Raw genomic sequence first — 23,600 nt, 5'->3', positions numbered from 1 at the left:
TTGGACTATGACTGTCTGATTAAGTGGGTAACTTTCTGAGATGGCAGGAAGATGGGTAGAAATAGAATCAAGACTAACTTTCTGAAGGCAATGATCAATAATTGAAGGTCACATATTTACAGGTCTGTGGGAAAGAACTGGGATTTGGAACTCATTGGAATTCTGTTGAAGAACTAGCACAGTCATGCTAGGCTGGAGAAGGGCTCACAACTAGAAATATTGCCTTTGTTTCTTACTCCATAGATGCTGCCTGACCTGCTAGGCATTTTCAACATTTTGATTTGATTTTAGATGTGCAACATCCACTGTTTTCCTTTTTTTTTAAACCACACGCAATGTTTAGAGACATAGCATAGAAATGTGCCCTTCAGCCCACCAAGTCCACGCCAGCCATCGATTACCTGTTCACACTAGTTCTATGTTATCTCTATTTCTTACTCCCTACACACTAGACTTCAGAGATACAGCTCGGAAACAGGCCCTTTGGCCCACGGATCCACGCCAGCCACCGATCCCCGTACACTAGCACCATCCTCCATACTGGGGACAATTTACGATTTTACCAAAGCCTACAAAACCCGTATGTCTTTGGAGCGTGGGAAGAAACCGGAGCACCAGGAGAAAACACATGCAGTCACGGGTAGAACATACAAACTCTGCAGACAGCACCCATACTCAGAATCAAACCTGCAAGGCAGCAACTCTACCAATGCACCACCCTGGCCACGAGCAATTTACAGAGACGAGTTAACCTACAAACCGACATGTCTTTGGGATGTGGGGGGAAACCGGAGCACCTGAAGGAAACCCACGCGGTCACAGGGAGAATGGGCAAACTCCACACAAACGGCACCCAAGGTCAGGATCGAACCTGGTTCTCTGGCGCTTTGAAGCTACAGCTCTACTAACGGTGACAATTTGATCGAAGGAAACAGACGTTCGCATTTTAGCAACAGAAGGGCAAACCTTGGGAATAACGTTTTGTTTAAACATTTGTGTTCAAGGTGAAAATCTGTGGTTGTATTATATGGATTGAAAAAAATCCAGAGTACTGAGATGGTGTTGGAGGACCTGCTTTGGAGGTAAAGTAATATTGGAAAAAGTGGAAAAAGCAGATAAAAAAGACATTTGGATAGATCTATGGATAGGAAGGTTTGAGAGGGATATGGGCCAAATGCAAGCAAATGGGACCAGCATAAAATGGCAACTTAGTTGGCTAAGGCAAGGTGGGCTGAAGGGCCTATTTCTATGCTGTAAAGCTCTATGACACTATAAAAACAAGTGCATGCGGATATGGAGGATAGACTAGGTACCAGCCTCGAATAGCTGACATCTAATCTGCAGTTTAGCGTAGAAAAAAGAAGAGTATAGAGAATGATTTATAAATTGAACTCTTAAGAGGAAAATTTGGGTTGGGATACTGGCTAGCTTCTTCCAGCTTCGGATGATAGCTAAAATAAAACAATTCCTCCAGTTTGATGACCTCGAAAAGATCATCCACACATTTATCTCCTCCCGCCTCGATTACTGCAACTCCCTTTACACTGGCATCAGCCAATCTTCCCTGTCCCGCCTGCAACTGGTCCAAAACGCCGCAGCGAGACTCCTGACGGGCACCTGAAAAAGGGACCACATCACCCTGATTCTGGCCTCTCTCCACTGGCTCCCTGTGCGGTTCCGAATAAATTTCAAGATCCTTCTTTATGTTTACAAAGCCCTTAACGAGCTTGCCCCCACCTACATCAAAAGTCTGCTTACCCACCATACCACCTCCAGATCCCTCAGATTGGCCGACTTGGGGTTACTGAACATCCCGCGGTCTAGGCATAAGCTCTGGGACGACCGCACCTTTGCGGTTGCAGCTCCTAGACTGTGGAACAGCATCTCCCTTCCCATCAGAACTGCCCCCTCCATCGATTCTTTTAAGTCGAGACTTAAAACTCATCTTTACTCTCAAGCCTTTCTTGACGTCCTCTGAGGGAGGGCTATATGTATGTATTTATGTATGTACTTAATCTATGAACCACTGTTGTATAACGTTAGTACCTCCACCAATGTAAAGCACTTTGGTCAACGAGAGTTGTTTTTTAAATGTGCTATTGAAATAAAAGTGACTTGACTTGACTGACGTTGACAGAAAAGCAGTGGAAGAGTTTCATGGATATTGGGGGTGTGACTTGCAGTAATCTCTGTGATTTGTCCTTTTAGATCTTCAGCTATCCAACTGCTGTGGGCATTCTTGTCCCTGAGGTCAAAAGCTGTGGGGTGAACTCCTGTGCCAGAGATTTGTAAATTCAGGCTGGAGTCCAGACAGGTTTGGAGCGCTGTAGCATTGTGTGAGGCAGTCTTTTCAGATGCAGGTGGCATGGTGGCACAGCTGGTGGAGCTACTGCTTTGCACCGACAGAGACTGCGTTCAATCCTGACCTCGGATGCTGTCGGTGTGGATTTGCAGTGTGACTGAGTGGATTTTCTCTGGGTGCTCCAGTTTCCTTTCACATCCCAAAGATACGTGCTTTGGTGGGGTTAATTGGCTGTTTTAAATTGTCCCTAGTGCATAATTGAACAGAACTTGGGGAGAGTTGATGAGAATGTGAGAAGAATAAGAAAGCGATTAATGTTTAATGGGTGGACTAGTTAGGTTGCAGACCCTATTTCCGTGATGTTTCTTGCTATGACTCCATGTTGTACCTCTGTTCCATATGCGCTCTCTGGTGGGTGCCAAAGACCCCATGCCACTCTTAGTGTAGCAAAACAAAAACAGACGCATCCTATTTGTAGTGTACAAATAGCCTGCCATGTTTCTAACGCTTAGGCTGTAATGAAATCGACTGGCAGCAAAGCAATCTGGGACATTCTAATTTCATGGGAGGTGCTATAGAAATGCAAACATTGCTTTTCATAATTGTGTTTTGTGAAATGGCAGGTTATATTAAATGTAAATTAAATTTACATTTCAGGGATAACAAATAACTTTCACTGGAGATGTACAGGAGGCGAAAGGATATTGTTAACAAAATCCCAATTACTAGGAAATTAGGAAATCGAGGAACCAGACAGAGTTCGAAATGTTGTTTAAATAATTAACCCGTCGCCCCTTTTAACCAGCTAATATAAATCTACATTTTTCATGTGTAGTTGGATAGGCTATGATGGTCATGCCCTTAAACTATATGTGAATCTGTGAACCCTATTCAGATCTCAGCCCAAGTTCTGAACTCAGGAAGGGATGTTGGGATGATCCTGTAAATTGGATCATTATCTTAAATCAAGGTAGGCCGATTTAATCTAAAGTGAGGAGAAAATTCCTCACTTTAATGATAGTAAGAATTGGAATTCTCTGCATTGGAGAGCACCGGAAGCACATTCATTAACTGCAGTTAAAATCATATTAATACATTTCTAGATTTAGAAGAATTGAAGGATATGAGGATAGGGCAGGAAGATGGTATTGAGGTTAAAGATTAGCTAGGATCTTGTTGAAAGGCAGAACAGAGGGGCCAAACAGCCTTGAACTCGTCTTCTTATTCTTTTCTGTTCTAAGACTGAGAAAACTCTCTGGAGATATAATCCCAGTGTTTTATCACCATTCTTACTTGAGCTACAATTCTGTCACAAAGTGAAAATGCTGATTTAAAATGTTAATGAATTTTCAAGTTTATTTTTGGATCGCTCTGCAGATTCCATTGCCAGGCAGGACTAAGAGACAGAAATAGAAAGCCCATGTTAATTGGATGTTAGAAATAACTTGCAGCAACATTTGATCAAGAGGTGAATCCTAAAGAGATAAGTTCTATGTATAAAATGATTTTGGTCTCTTTGAAAGAAAATATGTGATGAAAGTGAATTTTTTTATGAAAGGAATTGCATGAGTAAGTTTGAATTTCTTTCTTGCGTAAATGAATCATCGTAGAGCTTCGCTTGACTCAGTTCAGTTTTCTATAATTTAATCAACACCTCCTTTCACTCCTGACATCCACTGCTACGAAGGACAAGGGGAGCAGGTGCAAGACATTGTCACCACCTGCAGATTCTCCTCCAGATCACTCAGTGACTTGATTTGGAAATGTACAGTGCCCTCTATAATGTTTGGGACAAAACAAATTATTATTTATTTGCCTCTGTACTCCACAATTTTAGATTTGTAATAGAAAAAATCACATGTGGTTAAAGTGGACATTGTCAGATTTTAATAAGGCCATTTTTATACTTTTTGGTTCCACCATGTAGTCAAGTCAAGTCAAGTCATGTTTATTTGTCACATACACATACGAGATGTGCAGTGAAATGAAAGTGGCAATGCTCGCGGACTTTTGTGCAAAAAGACAAACAACCAAACAACCAAACAATCTATAAACACAATCATAACACACATATACCTTTACATAATAAATAATGGAAGGAAAAACGTTCAGTAGAGCTAGTCCCTGGTGAGATAGGCGTTTACAGTCCGAATGGCCTCTGGGAAGAAACTCCTTCTCAACCTCTCTGTTCTCACCGCATGGCAACGGAGGCGTTTGCCTGACCGTAGCAGCTGGAACAGTCCGTTGCAGGGGTGGAAGGGGTCTCTCATGATATTGTTGGCTCTGGAGTTGCACCTCCTGATGTATAGTTCCTGCAGGGGGGCAAGTGAAGTTCCCATAGTGCGTTCGGCCGAACACACTACTCTCTGCAGAGCCTTCTTGTCCTTGGCAGAGCAATTCCCAAACCAGATGGTAATGTTCCCGGACAAGATGCTTTCCACCGCCGCTGCGTAGAAGCACTGGAGGATCCTCGGAGACACTCTGAATTTCCTCAATTGCCTGAGGTGGTAAAGGCGCTGCCTTGCCTTACTCACGAGTGCTGAGGCGTGTGATGCCCATGTCATATCCTCGGAGATGTGGACTCCCAGATATTTAAAACAGTTCACCCTATCCACAGGATCCCCATTTATCCTCAATGGAGTGTATGTCCTCGGATGATGTGCCCTCCTAAAGTCCATGATCAGCTCCTTCGTTTTTTTGATGTTCAAGAGGAGGCTGTTATCCTGGCACCAGAGTGCTAGATCAGCCACCTCCTCCTGGTAGGCCTTCTCGTCGTTGTCTGAGATCAGGCCCACCACCACAGTGTCATCAGCAAACTTAATTATTGAGTTGGAGCTGAACCTAGCCACACAGTCATGTGTGTACAGGGAGTACAATAGGGGGCTGAGGACGCAACCCTGGGGCGATCCTGTGCTCAGGGTAAGGGACTTCGATGTATTCCCTCCCATCTTGACTACCTGGGGCCTGGCGGTGAGAAAGTCCAGGACCCAGGCACACAGGGAGGTGTTGAGTCCCAATTCCATTAGCTTCCCGGCCAGTCTGGTGGGGACTATCGTGTTGAAGGCTGAACTGTAGTCTATGAACAGCATCCTCACGTAGCCCCACTTCTGGCTGTCCAGATGGGAGAGAGCGGTGTGCAAGACCTGGGAGACCGCATCGTCCGTGGATCTGTTCGGACGGTATGCGAACTGCAACGGGTCCATGTTCTGAGGGAGGAAGGCGCAGATGTGTTTCTTCACCAGCCTCTCAAAGCATTTCATAACTACCGAGATAAGGGCCACCGGACGGTAGTCATTCAGACAGGCAGGGGAGGCATTTTTTGGTACCGGTACACTGATGGATTTTTTGAAGCAGGCAGGGACCACGGACTTGTCCAGGGAGAGGTTGAATAATGTAGTGAGCACTGGAGCTAGCTGCGTAGCACAGGACTTGAGTACTCGCCCCGGGATGCTATCGGGGCCTGCAGCTTTTCTCGTGTTCACCCGTGTCAGAGCCCTCCTCACGTCGTGCTCGGACAGCGAGACTGTGTGCACATTCCTCCCTTCAGCTTCCATGTAGAAATTACAGCTGTGTTTATACATAGTTCCCCCCCATTTCAGAGCACCATAATGTTTGGGACGCTGCAATGTCATGTCAATGAAAGTAGTCATGTTTAGTATTTTGTTGCATATCCTTTGCATGCAATGACTGCTTGAAGTCTGCGGTTCATGGGCATCACCAGTTGCTGGGTGTCTGGTGATGTTCTGCCAGGCCTGTATTGCAGCCATCTTTGGCTTATGCTTGTTTTGGGGGCTAGTCCCCTTCAGTTTACTTTTCAGCATATAAAAGGCATGCTCAATTGGGTTCAGATCAGGTGATTGACTTGGCCACTCAAGAATTGACCATTTTTTAGCTTTGAAAAACACCCTTGTTGCTTTAGCAGAATGTTTAGGACCATTGTCTTGCTGTAGAATAAAACTGCCGGCCATTGAGTTTTGAGGCATTTGTTTGAACTTGAGCAGATAGGATGTGTCTATACACTTCAGAATTCATTATGCTACTACCATCAGCAGTTGTATCATCAATGAAGATAAGTGAGCCAGTACCTTCAGCAGTCATACATGCCCAGGCCATAACACCCCACCACTGTGTTTCGCAGGTGAGGTGGTATGCTTTGGATCTTGGGCAGTTCCTTCACTGGAGTTTAGAAGGGGATCTTATAGAAACATATAAAATTATAAAAGGACTGGACAAGCTATATGCAGGAAAAATGTTCCCAATGTTGGGTTAGTCCAGAACCAGGGGCCACAGTCTTAGAATAAAGAGGAGGTCATTTAAGACTGAGGTGAAAAAAAACTTTTTCACCCAGAGAGTTGTGAATTTATGGAATTCCCTGCCACAGAGGGCAGTGGAGGCCAAATCACTGGATGGATTTAAGAGGGAGTTAGATAGAGCTCTAGGGGCTAGTGGAGTCAAGGGATATGGGGAGAAGGCAGGCACGGGTTATTGATATGGGACGATCAGCCATGCTCACGATGAATGGCGGTGCTGGCTCGAAGGGCCGAATGGCCTCCTCCTGCACCTATTTTCTATGTCTATGTTTCTCTCCTCCATACTTTGCTCTTGCCATCACTCTGATATAAGTTAATCTTTGTCTCATCTGTCCACAAAAACTTTTTCCAGAACTGTGGTTGCTCTTTTAAGTACTTCTTCACAAACTATGAGCTGGCCATCTATTTTTGCAGCTAACCAGTGGTTTGCATATTGCAGTGTAGCTTCTGTAGTTCTGTCCATGAAGTCTTCTGCGGACTGTGGTCATTGAAAAATCCACACCTGACTCCTGAAGAGTGTTTCTGATCTGTCGGACAGATGTTTGAGGATTTTTCTTTATTATAGAGAGAATTCTTCTGTCATCAGTTGTGGAGGTATTCCTTGGCCTGCCAGTCCCTTTGCGATTAGTAAGCTCACCAGTGCTCTCTTTCTTCTTAATGATGTTCCAAACAGTTGATTTTGGTTTGGCTGATGTCTCTAACAGTTGTATTCTTGTTTCTCAGTCTCGTAATGGCTTCTTTGACTTTCGTTGGCATATGTTTGGTCCTCATGTTGATAAACAGCAATAACATTTTCCAAAGGTGATGGAAAGACTGGAGGAAGACTAGGTGCTGAGAGCTCTCTTATACCAGCACGAAGGAGGCAATTAAACACACCTGAGCAATTACAAACACATGTGAAGCCATGTGTCCCAAACTTTATGGTGCCATGAAATGGGGGGACTATGTATAAACACAACTGTAATTTCTAAATGGTGAAACCAAAATGTATAAAAGTACCCATTAATAAAATCTGACAATGTGCACTTAAAACCACATGTGATTTTTTTTTTTCTATTACATATCTCAAATTGTGGAGTACAGAGACAAATAAATAAATGATAAGTCTTTGTCCCAAACATTATAGAGGGCACTGTATCACTTTCTTCATTGTCACTGGGTCCAGACCCCGAAACTCCCTATCCACCAGTTCATTGGGACAACTGTCACCAAAAGAACCACAGTGGGTCAGGAAAGTGGAGCACTTCCAACTTCTCAACAAATGGTGATTTAGCAGAAGAAGCCTGCATCGTATATTAAAAAATCTTCATGTCTCCAACTTTTGCACCATTCCATTTCTGAACTTGGCTGATCACAGTATTCTTTCATTCACCAAGGCAGGTCCCATTGCCTGGGCTTAAGTTCTGGAATTCCTTTTCGAAACCCATAGGCCCCTTTATCGCTCTTTCCTCCTTTTAAGATCATTCAACCTTTCTTAAAACATACCTCATCTTTCTATGCTTGATATCAACATTTGTTTGACAATGTTCCCATGAGGCTTTATTTAGCTTAACTTTGTTGAAGTTTTCATGAAGTTGCAAGTTATTGTTAATGGTGTCCGGGAAATTCTGAAGCTAGTTATTCGAGTGGCATCCTATATATCTTTATCCTATATATTTTTTAAACACATTGTTTTAGATGACACTTTTTTAATTTAATTTATTCTCTATAAATATAAACAGGAAATGCAGTACAATCAGTACGTAAAAAGACAAAAAAATGTCCTGGAGTAAGTCAGCAAGTCAGGCAGCATCTTTGGAGAACATGAATGAGTGATGCTTCCACGTCGGGACATTTCTTCAAATTGATTGTAGTAAGGAGGGGAGAAGGCTGGAAAAAGGGTGGGGGCAGGACAAAGTCTGGCAAGTGATAGGTGGATACAGGTGAGGGTGTTTTTTGTATCTCCTTGTGTCCACAATCAGTATGTTTCTTTATATTAATTGTGCCATAAAACCAATCCACATTTTTACAACACACCAATGCCCATCAGGGGCGGCACAATGGCGCAGCTGGTAGAGCAGCTGCCTGGCAGCACCAGAGACCTGTGTTCAAACCTGATCTCAGGTGCTGGCGGATTCTGCTCATTCTACCCTTCACCGCCTAGGTTTCTTCCGGGTGCTCCGATTTCCTCCCACTTCCTAAAGATGTGTGGGTTTGTAAGTTAATTGTCCTATGTAGATCAAAATTAAAATAAAAGCAGCAGTGCCCCTGGTGTGTAGGGACAGGATGAGAAAGTAGAATAACATAAAACTAGTAGGGACAGGTGATCGATGGTCTGTGCAGACTCGGTGGGCTGAAGGGCCTGTTTCCATGTTGTATCTCTAAACTAATTATGTTTGCTCTTTAAACAATACACCCATTCAGCATTTGAGAGATTGCTGCACAGGCCCAGCCCCACAATGCCCAGTGGCAGAAGGCCCTGAGACGAGAAACTGGGGTGTCTTTAAATGGAAGGGCCAAAATTTTATTCACGCTCGCCTAGTTGCAGATGTGCACCTGGTTTACATAGCACTGATGCACACCCACGACACAGCACCTCTTGTCCGAGTCTTGTAATCAATGGTTATAAATGACAAAAATATATGTTTTTATAGCACGTTTCACACTGCTTTTGGGAAATCTCAAAGTGCTTTACAGTTAATGAAGAGCTTTTGAAATGTGGTTGTTCGCTGAAATGAGGCGGCCAATTTGCACGCAATGAACTCCAAAAAAGAACAAGCTCATGATCAATAGGACACCAAGTGCTGGAGTAATTCAGCAGGTCAAGCAGCATCTCTGCAGAACATGGATAGGTGCCGATACAGACTCCATCTGAAGAAGGTTCCTGACCAGAAACGCCACCTATCCATGTTCTCCAGAGATGCTGTCTGACCTGCAGATTTACTCCAGCACTCTGTGTCCTTTCGTGTATAAACCAACATATGCAGTTCTTTGTTTCTACAAGCTGATGATTAATTAACAAGTTTGGATTAATTATGATGTTTTGGGAATAAACATTTATCAGGCATACCTGTTCTTTTTTTTTGTTGAAATATTGCCAGGGGGTTCTTCATATTCACTAGGGGAAGTAAAAAGGTCTTGGTTTAGTGTTTCATCTGAAAGATTACACTTCCAATTATATGGAGCAGTGGATTGTCAGCGTAGATTTGTTCAAGTTTCTAGCATCGACCCTTTGATTCACAAGTGAGCATATTCCTCACCAAGTCACAACAGTTGCCAAAAACATGCAAACGAGGATAATTTGCTTCCCCCTAATCAATCTGAACCATCGGACAGTGTAAACCTGAAACAATTGAACAGTTAAACTGTTTTCTCTTTCAGTCTACTGATGTTCAAGCATCGAGCCCTGTTTCAATGGACAAGGAGCGTAATGTTGTTGGTTACAAGTGCAGCTTCTGTTTTGAGGTCCATCCGACACCTCGAGCTATATCGAACCATCTTCGCAAACACGTTGCATTTGGCGAGTCTCTAGATACTGTCCGCACTGGTGAAGAGGTGAGTTTTATTGTTTGGAGCTTTCTGCCAGCTTTTCAAAAAGGTCCCTATATATTGTCATTACGAGGGCCTTGCTATCCAGTTTGGAATGTGGTGTGATACTGCGTTCTGCATGCCATTGTTGTGTATTATAAACTGATAACATTTCTTTCTATTTACGTTTTGGAGCCTTTGTACTATTTATCAACACTGGTCTGTTCTGCCAACAGAAAGCTGTTCTACTGGGTCTGTGCATCTGTGCCATAGTGAAGGGTCCCATCTCGCCCTTTGGCTATAAACTGCCGAATCTTCCTTCAAACAAAGGCCCTTGTGTCTGACTGATGATCGCTGGAAATTAACCTATAAATCAACTGATAGGCAGGCAGATGATGCACTCCTTGAGAGCAGCCAGATTGACTGCACCAGACCCATTTCTAATCACATGATACTGTTGCCTGAGAATTTTCTTCCTTTGGGGAAAGTAGGCGAAGTACACTGCCCGTGTGCAACATAGGAACAGGACGTGGCCTTTCAGTCCTTTGGGCCTTCTCTGCCATTCTGTGAGATCACGGCTGATCTGTATATTGTGTCCATGTGCCCACCTATTCCACTTAAAAATATTGGTTAATAGAAACCAATTTCAGATTTTTAAATTGACTTGTCTTTTGTGGAAAATAGTCTTTGTTTTGTCACCCCATGAGTGAAAGTGTCTCTGAACTTTGTTCCTGAAGCTATTTATTTCCACAATGTTCTCAAGTAGTAGAGAGTGGGAAGAGTTCCTCTTCACACCCTATCCACCCCTCAATTTGGATCAAATTACTTTTAACCTTCTAAGTTCTAAGTATGCATTCTGAAGCCCATATTCAGCTTTTCCTCCTCTAAATAATATTGAGAGGTATTTGATTAATGGGGAAGATGCAACATTAGTGAGCATTATTTGTAACTTACACTGGAGATTAGTCCAAATATAGCTTTTCAATAAAATATAGGTTCCAGTGCATCTAGTTTGATTCGGTTTGGTGGCATGGGATAGGAAAATTCCAGGGAAGGGTGAGATTTGGTTCCAGTTTGGTCAAAAGAATGGAAAGGCAGAATTTTTTCCTCCTCAAAATTGAGAGATCAGTGTAGGTGGCAAAGGTGAATTACAAAGTTAACATTCAGGTACATAAAGCAATTAGGAATGCAAAATTTGCCAAGGAGTTAAAGCTTCATATTGAGGAAGTTTTGCTCGAGTTCTGCAGGGCTTTGAGACCACACCTGAGTAAGTGCCACATCCAGATTTACCTTTGATACCCAAGGAAGGATGTAACTGGAGTCTGTGCAGCTGTATATTCTCCAGATTTATTTTGTGGGATGGATGTTGAGAGGTTAGTTATTCGTGCTGGAGTCTGGAACTAGGGAGCGGATCCATTTAGGGGTCAGCAATTTAGGATGTAGATCAACCCTTCGTCCATAGGTGAAGAGGAATTACTTCACTCTATGGTTTATTCCTTTTACTCAAGCCCTCGATAGATTATTGGACACTGATTAGAGAATTATGGGAATCGGCAGAAAATGGACTTCAATTGCAGTATTGGCCGTGATCTTGATTGAATGGCAGAGCAGTCTTGATGGGCCGAATGGTCAAATTTTCTTATGTCCAAATGTTGTTCTTCCCACTAGAAAGATGGAGAAACTACTTCCGTATCATCAGCGGAAAAATTGTCAGAGGATTTGCCAGGGGGAGTGCACAAGCCGCAGAGCTTGGAGGTGGAGGAGGATGCCACTGGTGTGGACGCCACCCTTGGGGGATACCCGTGCAGTCAGTGTGATCGGATTCTAATGTCCTTGCAGGGTTTGCGTTCCCACGAGAGGAGTCACACCGCTTCTGCACTGTTCAGCCGCGAAGGCAAGCATCACTGCCAGTATTGTTTGTTCGCCACCGCTTTCCGGCAGAAGTAAGTACATGGGCAGATTATTTTTATTTAACTGCGACCGCGTGCAGTGAGAATGTGTACAGCCCACAGGGCCCGTAAGGTGCATGCGCTCGTACTGAATGTCAACAGAACCGACGGCTCTGACTGCACTTGGGATAGAATGCAGTAGGTCAAGTCAGAAATATCACAGTTGCTAAGCGATTGGTCTGAAGTCTGCAACGATATGTTTGCACTTCATTTTTGCCCTATGGATCAAAGTTGAGGGAAATCCTGTATATATATCCTACCGTGGTTTTTAAGCATACACTCAACCAAACCTAGAAGACTTTATAGCATCACAGGCTCGCTTCACCTGCTAAGGCAGTGTAGTATTGCTTTGTCCTTAGTTTGTTTTGTAATCTTACCAGCTGCTGTTGGATGTGGCAAGACTTTCAGTTTTTGTATTTCTGCACCTTTGATTCGTAACGTGTGAATAGCCAGTCTACCTTTATTTGTTTCATCCCCTCCATCTCTCCAACCCTGTGCTTCTCCAGTTCTGACTTCTTGAATATCCCTGAATTTCACAGCTCCACCATTGGTGACTGCCCCTTCACTTTGTCTTTCAACACATTCCTTAGAACCTGCCATTTTGAACAAACTTTACCTCCCCTAATATTGCATATACTCCGCTCAGTCCGCCTGAACCTACCCGATGTCCCGGTTGCCAAACGCTTTAATTCTCCTTCCCATTCCCACACAAACCTTTCTGTCCTAGGTCTCCTCCATTGTCAGAGTGAAGCTAAATTCAAATTGGAGGAGCAGCATCTCATATTTCGCTTTGGCAGCTTAGCCCAATGGTATAAATATTGATTTCTCTCACTTCAGGTAGCCCCGGCATTCCCTCTCACTCTCTATCCCTCCCCCACTCAAGTCGCACTAGCTTCTCGTTTTCACCCAGAAAACGGCTAACAATGACCTGTTCCCTTTATCATTGTTACTTTTTTTACACAATGTATCTTTCATTCATTGTTCTTTATCTCCACATCATCGTCTATATCTCTCGTTTCTATGATGCCTAAACAGTCTGAAGAAGGGTCTCGACCCGAAACGTCACCCATTCCTTCTGTCCAGAGGTACTACCTATCCCGTTGAGTTACTTCAACTTTTTGTGTCTATCTTTGGTTTAAACCAGCTTCTGCAGTTCCTTCCTACACATCTCATATGATTAGTCATTCCATTTGTGTTTTCTTGATAAAGCTTTGAGATGGTTTGTCACCTTTAAATTGCTGCAAAGATCCTTAAGTCGGTAAGTAAATGTAATAGGCTTTATTAGAAACACAGACTTGTATTATTAATCCCTTTTATGGGTTAAGTGATCCAAAGATCTTCACAGCCAGTGAGATTCTCCAAGTGTAGTCGCTACTGTAAGAAATAAAGCAGCTAATTTCTGCAAATCAAGATCCCACAAGCAGTGTTGTCGAAATGCAAAGATATTTTTCCTGGTGTTGTTCAGGAAATGGTAGGTCATTTCAAAGTTTCAAAGGTATTTTATTGTCTCATCTACCAATTAAGGTACAGTGTTATGCGAATTACCATACGAAAAAAAAGCAACAAGACACACAACTACATAAAGGTTGACATAAACATCCACCACAGCGAATTCCCAGCATTCCTCACTGATGAAAGGCAAAAAAAGTCCAATCTTCTTCCTCTTTATTCTCCCGCGATTGAAGCTCCTGCAGACGGAGATCGAAGCTCCTGCGGCTTGGAATTCCCGAAGTCGGTCTCTGACCAGAGACCGCGAGTTCTGTGATGTTAAGTCTGTAAGCACCCACGGTTGGAGCTCCGAGGTCGATCCCTGGCAAAGGGATCGCGGGCTCCGCGATGTTAAAGTCCCGTAGGCTCCCCGCAGTGGAGCTCTGAAAGGTCGGTCTCCAGCAAAGGCCGCCAACTCCTCGATGTTAGGCCGCAGTGCGGACGGAGATACGATGCGGAAAAAAATCGCATCTCCATCGAGGAAAGAGATTAGAAAAAGTTTCCCCCACCCTCCACATAATACCAGCAAAAAACCACTAAAAACATACATTTAAAACATACTTTTAAAACACAAAGAGGGAAGGGACAGACTGTTGGCGAGGCAGCCATTGCTGGCGCCACTCATCTTTGAAAAGGTACCATAAGATGTCCACCCAAGAAGGCAAATAAGGCCTTGGTTTTATGTCTCATCACCCAGCCATGCAGCATTTCCTCATTCCAGCTCTGGAGAGTCTAGAATTTTTGGTGCTCACATCTCTGAAGCGAGATTTGAACCCATAACCTCTGACTCAGTAGCAAGAGTGCGATCTACAGTTGACTCACGTACTATTAGTAGAAATTAGGTGATCACTTTGGTTTCCATGGTTGAGATTCCTATCCCCAGAAACTGAAGTACTTAATTTGCTGGAATTAATGTATTCAACTATGTACCTAATACTTAGCTCATTTTATTTTTCACTTGTATCACAGTTCAAGCTGCCTTCTCAGATTCAATGTTGAAGCTCGCATTGCATATATTGAGCTGGCATTATGAAACTCTTATCATTTAAAAGATCTTTAATTGGTTGTCCCAGCTATTTATGAGGGGAACACGTTGGGGAACATCAGGGAGATGGAGATTAATGATATGGCCAGCACTGTATCTGTTAATTACTTAGTGATATGCTGCAAAACATGTAGCAGTCATCTTTCAAGTAAAGATTTCTGGCGATTAGCATAGCTGACCAGCGTGTTCTCCCAAATGTTGAAGAAGGTAACGGAATGTCATGTTACAACAATACATGCCGTTAGTGAAACCACTCTTGAGAGTGTTGTGTGTTGGTCTGCTCGTCCAGCTGCAGGTAGGAAGGATGTCTTTAAGTTGGAAAAGATTCAAGAGGATGTTACAGGGACTGCAGGATTTGAGTTGCAAGGAGAGGTTGGAACTTTATTCCCCCTAGAGTGTAGGAGGCTGTGGGGTGATCTTTGTAGGGGCATGACAGAGAAATGTGAGGTGTTGCATTTTGGGACGTCTAACAAAGGCAGGACCAACAGAGTGAATGGTAGGCCTCTGGAGAGTGTTGTAGAGCAGAGGGATCTAGGAGTACAGGTGCATGGTTCCTTGAAGTTTGCGTCGCAGGTAGATAAGGTAGTCAAAAAGGCTTTTGGCACATTGGCCTTCATCAGTCAGAGTATTGAGAGTAGAAGTTGGGAGGTCTTGTTACAGTTGTATAAGACGTTGTTGAAACTGCATTTAGAATATTGTATTTAAGAAGGAACTGCAGATGCTGGAAAATCGAAGGTACACAAAAATGCTGGAGGAACTCAGCGGGTGCAGCAGCATCTATGGAGCGAAGGAGATAGGCAACGTTTCGGGCCAAAACCCTTCTTCAGACTTCTTTAGAATATTGTGTTCAGTTCTGGGCACCATGTTAAAGGAAAGATATTGTCAAGCTTGAAAGGGTTCAGAGAAGATTGACGAAGATGTTGCCAGGACTAGAGGGTCTGAGCTATAGGGAGAGGTTAAGTAGGCTGGATCTCTATTCCTTGGAGCGCAGGAGGACGAGGGGTGATATAATAGAGGTGTATAAGATCATGATAGGAATAGACCAGGTAGTTGCACAGAATCTCTTGCCCAGAGTAGGGGAATCGAGGACCAGAGGACATGGGTTTAAGGTGAAGGGGAAAAGATTTAATAGGAATCTGAGGGGTGCCTTTTTCACACAAAGGACGGTGGGTGTATGGAACAAACTGCCAGAGGAGGTAGTTGAGGCTGGGACTATCCCATTGAGGCTGGGACTATCCCAACATTTAAGAAACAGTTAGACAGGTACATGGATAGGACAAGTTTGGAGAGATATGGACCAAACGCAGGCAGGTGGGACTAGTGTAGCTGGGACCTGTTGGCTGGTGTGGGTAAGTTGGGCCGAAGGGCCTGTTTCCCCACTGTATCACTCTAAAATCATGAAAGGTATGGATCAGGTGGATAGCCACATTTGTGGAGGGAAATGGTCAAAGTTTTGGGTTGAGACACTTCCCGTTAACTGGATGGAAAGCAACACATTCTTGTTTCTGATCCCAACCCGAAACATCTGTCCATTTAGCTCCATAGATTCTGCCTGACTCATTGTGTTTTTACACAGATACTGGTTGATATCTGGAACATGCTGTCAGATGAGGTGAAGCCAAATACAATAACAACATTTAAGACAGGCACTTGCGTAGCCACGGCTTAGAAGGTTACGGATTTAATGCAGATGGATGGAATTAGCATAGATGTGTACAATGTTTTTAAACATCTCTTGTCCTAAAACTCATGTCCTCAATGTTATTTTGTTCTTTGCTTGAACTGACTTAAATGTGTAAAAATGGAAAACCTACAGGGCTATGAGTCAGATTATATTGGTCTTTGAAAGAGCCAGCAATATCTTGATGGAATGAATGCCCTCCTATGCTCTGACATTCCTTGAGATTTTCTTTGACGCTTGAGGAAATAATCATGCTAAAACAAACTCTCTGCGGTCACCTGGTGCCAAACATGTGATGGGACATCATTATTCTTTCGTTTTCCTAGCCCGCTCCTAGTTGGGGGGGGGGGGTTACTGGAGCAGAGGGCAGAATTTTAGCAGAGTACCAAGTGGGCACATTTCATCTTCGCCACTCATCCCACTGTTTCCTTAAGATACTGTAGTTTGTTCCATGCATCAATGTCAATCCTCCATCGCTGTCCCTGGCTTTATCCTGTCTTCTGTCTACTTGCTCCCTCTCGGTGTTGAACAGATGCATTGGTACCAGATGTTATGCAACGACCGATGTTTACCTAAGGCAGAAATCTCAAGTTGCAGTCTGGCATTTACTGTTCCGTTAAGATTGTACTAAGTCCTTTGTTTAACTTCCTAGCTTGGAACGCCACATGCAAAATCAGCACGGACACCAGAAACCTTTCAGATGCAAACTTTGCTCGTTTAAGACTGCCTTTATAAGTGGACTGAAGAGCCATATTCAGAGAGCTCATGCCGGTAGGCTGGTATCTTAATGGATACACTATGTTGCCGAGTTCATTTCAGCATGAGATTTATTAACTGATTCAAATAAGCAGATAATTGTTGTAAAGAGTTGGCTTTTCAATGTGAGAATACTTTCAGAGTATGATTGTGAATAATGTGTGTGAATGCATGTACTATGCTGTGCTGGACTGTTATTCAATCCAGTTGAATTTTGAGAGTTAATAGATTAATCCGCAAGGTGCAGGATCTCCAGAGTTCCAAAGGAGCTTCAATAACATGTCATGTTAAAGACTAAAGATCACAATGTGTAGAATCACAAAACAATCAGCAGATACGCAATCCCTGCGGGATTTGAAAATATATCTTTATGAAACCGTGCACTCTGCAGAGAAGCATCACATGGCAGAGAATCCATTTCTTAATTCTATCTCCAGCTGTACCTAGATGTCCTTGCTTTGGAGACAGTGAAGTGCAGATTGACCTGGTTATTTCCTGGAATGAGGAGGTTGTGTTGTATGGAAATACTGTGCAAGTCATTTTCACTGGGATTTGGAAGATTGAGATGTGATCTCATTGTAACATACAAGGTTCAGAGAAACTGCCGAGTAGCTGCTGAGCTGCCATTTCTGTTCCCAGAGGCTTGTGATTGTTTAGCAGTCAAAATATTTGAGCACAAAGAGACATAGGGATCAAGTTGAGGTGCAGGATCAGTCATGATTTTGCCAAATGGTGGTGCAAATCAAAAGAGCACAGGGCCCACTGCTGGGTTTTCATCTGTTCTTATGATATCATTGAAGAGGATTGAGTTGTCCATTGCAGCCATCATTTGAACACCTATTTTCCCCTAATACTTTGATCTATGTAGCACTAACTAATGTTCAGGACTTTACAATTTCCTCTTGGGCCCCTGGAGTTCTTGCCTTGCCATAGATAATTTGTGGTGAGATTTAAGGGGTAATGTATATATACTTTTTATCTACCATGTAGTCAGCATTACTGCCTGGCCCTTGGTATTCCCTTTTCAAACATGGACTTTAACTGCACAAGGCTGGTGACCACATGCTACAACTTAAACTTCAAACCTGAAATTAGCTTTTTCCCCCCCAAATAAGCTGTTCATATAGTATATTGCTGGTGGGCAATGATAAACCACTGTGCAGTGGTATTGCTGCATTCCCTGCCCTCAAAATTAATTTTAGATGTACAGTTCAACGTTATGACATAATATCTAACATATCGAATATATTTCTCTCAGATTTTTGTTTCTGTGCAATGTTCGTTCTTTTATATCAAGGTATTTTTTATTAGCACCCTGTCTGTGGCACAGACATTCGTTAAGTTCCACACTGAAGCAGCACTGAACATCTGTTTAAAACGTCTGCTCATGATAAATCTTTGACTTTGGACGATCTGGCCACCTATGGTTACGTTGTGCAGATGCCTTTTTTTAGTACTTTCAACAAAACCTAATGGCCTAGGCATTCCTTGGTGTCTCAAAGTACATTAAACATGCAGTGTGTGATGGGCCATTACATCTTTGTCGCAAGGGCTTGGCTCTGCAGAATTCTATCCTATATAACACCAAAGGCATGGTGTACAATAGAACAGGCCCTGTGTGAGTAATGCACTCTAAACCCATCCCTTCTGTTCACTCTCCTGTTGCAGAGCAAGTGGTAGAAATCAGGTCATGTCTCATGGGTCCCATTTGGAGTGGAAGGGGGAAGGTCAGAACCTTGAGGGTCAGTGTGATGGTGGAGGAGGTGTCATGATTGATTTGGGTGACTGTGGTCATAATCAGACTGGGGGACTTGGCGAAGGAGTGGTCAGAGGAAGACTAGCAAAGGATTTTATGTGAAGGGCTGACGCAAGGAACTGCAGATGCTGGAAAAATGACTCAATGTGCTGGAGCAACTCCATGGATCAGGCAGCATCTCTGGAGAACATAGAGAGGCAACGTTTCGGGATGGGACCTTTCGTCGGACAGCCTGACCAACTAAGTCTGAAGAAGGGTTCCGACCCTAAACATCACCTATCCATGTTCTCTGGGGATGCTGCCTGACCTGCTGAGTTACTTCAGCACTTTGTATTGTTTTTTATATAAAGGACACCTAGTACTCCTAGCACTGGATTCCACGGACTGGAATCCGTTCATGCAGATTCCCTTTGAGTAACGCTGAAACAAATCTCTTGCGTTGGAAAGACCTGCAGCATCTCTGTGAGCATCATGCATCTCTTGACATAATTGTGCTCCATGCAGTTGCATTTCTAGGCCAAACAATGGAATTTTGATTGTGTTGCACATATGTTTTGCTGCACTCTGCTGAATCGAGTCTCAATTTGAAGATAAATATGATATTAGTTTTGCTGCTCATCTGTCAACTTGCCCTGGCTACCTGCTATTCAGACACACTCTCACCAGCAGGAGAAATCTCAGAGCCAAATTAAAATGAAATTCAAGAGTAGGGGATGAACCTTCTTGGTTTCCAGTGCAATAGTCTTTAGCTGGCAGTTGTAATCACATCCACATTTTCACTTGTCAGTCTTTGGCCAATACTCTCAAATGCATTGGATGAAAGGCAATTTCTTTCTGTGGATTTATCCCTGTAGCAGAAAAAGTTTGATGGGAAGGTGTTTGGGAGAAAATCAACAACAATCACAATCCCAATCATACTTTATTAGCCAAGTATGTTTTGCAACATACAAGGAATTTGATTTGCCATAAAGTTATACTAATAAACAGCAACAGAACACACAAAATACATTTTAACGTAAACATCCACCACAGTGACTCCTCCACATTCCTCACTGTGTTGGAAGGCGAAAAAAAGTTCACGGGACGATCTTGGTTCTCGTAGCCGGCAGCAGGCCCTCTGCATTAGGGGGGGGGGGTGTCAGCTCCCCGCGCCGCCGATCGATCCCGGGTCAGGGCTGGTCGAACCTTCTGCATCGTTCGGAGCCTCCCGACTCTGTCTCTCCCAAGACTGTGAGCCCTTGACGTTACAGTCCGCAGGCTATGGTTGGAGCGTCAATACCAGGCAAGGGATCGGCCCCGATGGTAAGTCCACGCCCCGCGGCGGGGCTCAAAGTCAGTCCTGAGGAAGGCCTCCAGCTCCATGATGTTAGGCCGCAGAGCGACCGGAGATACGACACAGAAAACAATCATATCTCCCGCAAGGTAAGAGATTGAAAAAAAGTTTCCCCTGCCCACCCCCCATATAGAACAAACCAGAGAACATTAACACAAACTTTTAAAACACATTAAAAATAACAAAAAAGAGACAAAAGGACAGACTGACTGTTGGCGAGGCTGCCATCACGGCGCCACCCAGTGGTATATGTATTTATATAGGGTCCCCCCCATTAAAGCATTTTGCTTTGTTGAATATTTTAGGATGGGTAAAGTTACGAGACAGTGAGAGATGCAGAGCGATTTTGTGAGGGAATTCCAGAGGCATAGGGAACAACCAGGCTCCCAGTTCTTTGTTTGAGAGCAAAATCCTGATTGGTTAGAGATTTAGACCAATGCCCAAGGTCTGAAGAAGAGTCCCAACCCAAAACATCGCCTATCCATTCCTTCCACAGATGCTGCCTGAGCCACTGAGTTACTTCAGCACTTTGTGTTTTACTCAAGATTCCAATATCTGCAGTTCCTTGTGACCCTAGGTTGGCGGGTCAGTTGGGTGATTGGTTTGCTCTCTTGCTGCACAATGTGAATGTGTGCTTTGTCTAGGTAGTTGTGAACCTGCCTAGTGTTTCAAGCACATCAAAGACACCGAGCCACTCCAGCTGATGGTTGATACTCAAATTAAGTTGGATACATCATCCTTCGTAAAACCAGTCAAGAATGTTCTTGTTTGCTGTGAATGTTATTTTCACATCGTGTGATACTGGAATGTGGAGTAGCAATGTTTTGAGCTGTCTCAATCTTTGCAAGATTGGAGATGGATTAACTGAGAAGCAAGACTGGGCAAAACTAAGGCATTTTTCCAATTGACTGGAATTTTGGATGAGCATGGAACTCAGCGTCTCGCGGGTGTCCGATGTGGGTCAGTGGGAAGCAGGCTTGTCTTGAAACCAGGCAGCTGTTGGTTCAAGCTCAACTCCACAACACTCTTGGTGCAGTTTGAAGAAAAGTGAGAAGTTTAAATTCTTGCCAATTTCCAACCACAAACTTGGCCACTGTTCCATCCTCAAACACCACCACCGAGCTGTGGTGTACTGGCAGTTCATAATATCGCCGCTTGGGATTTATGGCCACTATTCTATTACTGTCACCTACTAAATTGATTAGACCATGTCTCTGACGTGCTACAATACAAATTGATTACTGAGTCTGAAATTCCTGGTGTCTTGAGTGTCCTAAATTCAAAGAATGTGATGTGGCCTGGTAACTGCAGTAGTATTTGACACATTACTGTAGACCTATTCAATACTGTGGAGTTGGTCTGTATTATCTGGGTTAAGAAGATTTCAGCTAGTTAGCTAAACGACTGAGGAATTGAAGAAGATGCAAAGCAAGGTACAAGGAGTTGGTGACATGAAAGTAAGGGTACAGTTATAAAAGTGGATGCAGGAATCTGGGGTGAACCAACTCATAAGGTATAGGAGTCGAATTAGGCCATTCGGCCCATCAAGTCTACCGCCATTCAATTATGGCTGATCTATCTCTCCCTCCTAACCCCATTCTCCTGCCTTCTCCCCATAACCTCTGACACCTGTACTAATCAAGAATCTATCTATCTCTGCCTTAAAAATATCCACTGACTTGGGCTCTACAGCCTTCTGTGGCAAAGAATTCCATAGATTCACCACCCTCTGAGTAAAGAAATGTCTCCTTCCTAAAAGAACGTCCTTTAATTCTAATGCTATGACCTCTAGTCCTAGACTCTCTCACAAGTGGAAACATCCTCTCCACATCCACACGACTCAAATCCTTGAAGGTTATAGGACAGGTTGGTAAAGTTGCTTCTTAGGGTGGGGTGGGGGGAAATAAAGCTTAGACAATTATTTGTCTTGGAATACAAAACCGAGAACATTTCCTGAACCTATTTATTAATTGTTAGACAACATGGGCGGAGTATTTGATCTCTTTGTCGCCAACCTCAAGGAGGGATTTGCACTGAAGATTAACTTCAATGGCTCGAGGGTTGAGAGGGGGTATGGTTATGGGAAAAAATAACCAAGAGCCTGAGGTTGTTCCTCGGACAGAAAAGTTAAAAGATTTGGCATTTATTTCAAAGCTAGAGGCTTAACAGGAAAGGCAGTGAAACTTGGTGTGGAGTAGGCATAAGGGACTAGGATATGATAGCCATAACAGAAATGTGGCTTAAAGGAGGACAGGACTGGCAGCTCAATGTTGCAGAGTATAGTTGCTACAAGTATGATAGAGATCCATTTAAGAGAGGAGAGAAAGTTACCGTTTGGATTATGAAGGACAACACTACAGTGCTGAGAGAGGATATTCTTGTGGGAATCATCCAGTGAGACTTTATGGGTGAAACTTAGAAAACAGGAAGGGAATGATCAGGTTGATGGGACTGTATTATAATCTGACCAATCACGCTGACCCATAATCAGTGTGAATTAGAGGAGCAGATGTGTAGGTCATAGATAGCTATTAAAAATAATAGGGTCATGGGAGATTTTAACTTGCCTAATATTGACTGGGTCTCCCATAATGTAAAGGGCATGGACGGACGGGGTGGAATTTGTTAAATGAAAGCTTCCTTAATCAATATGTAGTGGGTATCATTAGAGAGGGTGCAACTCTAGATCTCCTCTTGGGGAATGACATAGAGCAAGTGCTGAAGTGTCAGAGGGGGAGCACTTTGGGACCAATGACCATAATTATAGAGTCACAGAGTGATACAGTGTTGTTACAGGCCCTTTGGCCCAACCTGCCCACACCGACCAACATGTCCCATCTATAGGGGGATTGCACGAAAGGTCACTGGGTCATAGGGCTCGACGCACGGAGCCGCTATATCCAACTGGAAGACATCCGTCACTTCCGGTATATGTTATTAATGCTAGAAACGCGTACTTTCCTACCTGTTAAAAAAACGCCAAAATGTTGAATTTTTGCGCTGAAAAAAATTGTGGGAGTCGGGGTAAGTGTGAGAGACATGTACCCAACTTCAGAATTCCAAACGTGAAGCGAAATGAAGGTATAGAGAAGCGAGAACTGAAGGGACTACAGCAGCTAAAGTGCTTGGTAAACATTGAAAATATTGGGAATTATCGCATTTGCTCACTGCATTTCATCAAGTAAGGCATTATTTGTGTTTTTCTTGATTCCTTTGGTATCTAAAAATTCTCAGAAGTGATAAATCTGGCTGTAAATTTTTCTTCAGATGCGTTTTCATTTTGTATGTTAAAACCCACGAGAACCATGGGCGATTTTAAAAAAATTACAGCCAGATTTATCACTTCTGAAACTTTTTAGATGCCAAAGGAATCAAGAAAAAACACAAATAATGCCTTAGTTGATGAAATGCAGTGAGCAAACGACCAATGTTCGCCAAGCACTCTGGCTGTTGTTGTCCCTTCAGCTCTCGTT

General features: G+C 43.4%; 1 protein-coding gene across 13 annotated transcripts in view; it reads left to right on the top strand.

Moving 5' to 3' along the window:
• Positions 1-23,600, top strand: part of znf462 (zinc finger protein 462) — a 137,473-nt gene that overhangs the window by 99,574 nt on the left and 14,299 nt on the right. For all 13 annotated transcript variants that reach the window (XM_033018053.1, XM_033018052.1, XM_033018054.1 and 10 more), the window contains 3 exons: positions 9,973-10,146; positions 11,959-12,062; positions 16,935-17,053. In XM_033018053.1, the coding sequence (XP_032873944.1) occupies positions 9,973-10,146; positions 11,959-12,062; positions 16,935-17,053 (397 nt within the window). The remainder of the gene's footprint in view (positions 1-9,972; positions 10,147-11,958; positions 12,063-16,934; positions 17,054-23,600) is intronic.

This window comes from Amblyraja radiata, chromosome 3 (genome assembly GCF_010909765.2).
Source record: "Amblyraja radiata isolate CabotCenter1 chromosome 3, sAmbRad1.1.pri, whole genome shotgun sequence".
NCBI lineage: Eukaryota > Metazoa > Chordata > Chondrichthyes > Rajiformes > Rajidae > Amblyraja > Amblyraja radiata.
Note: the sequence above shows the minus strand (reverse complement) of the source record. Positions and strands in the feature narration are given on the sequence as shown.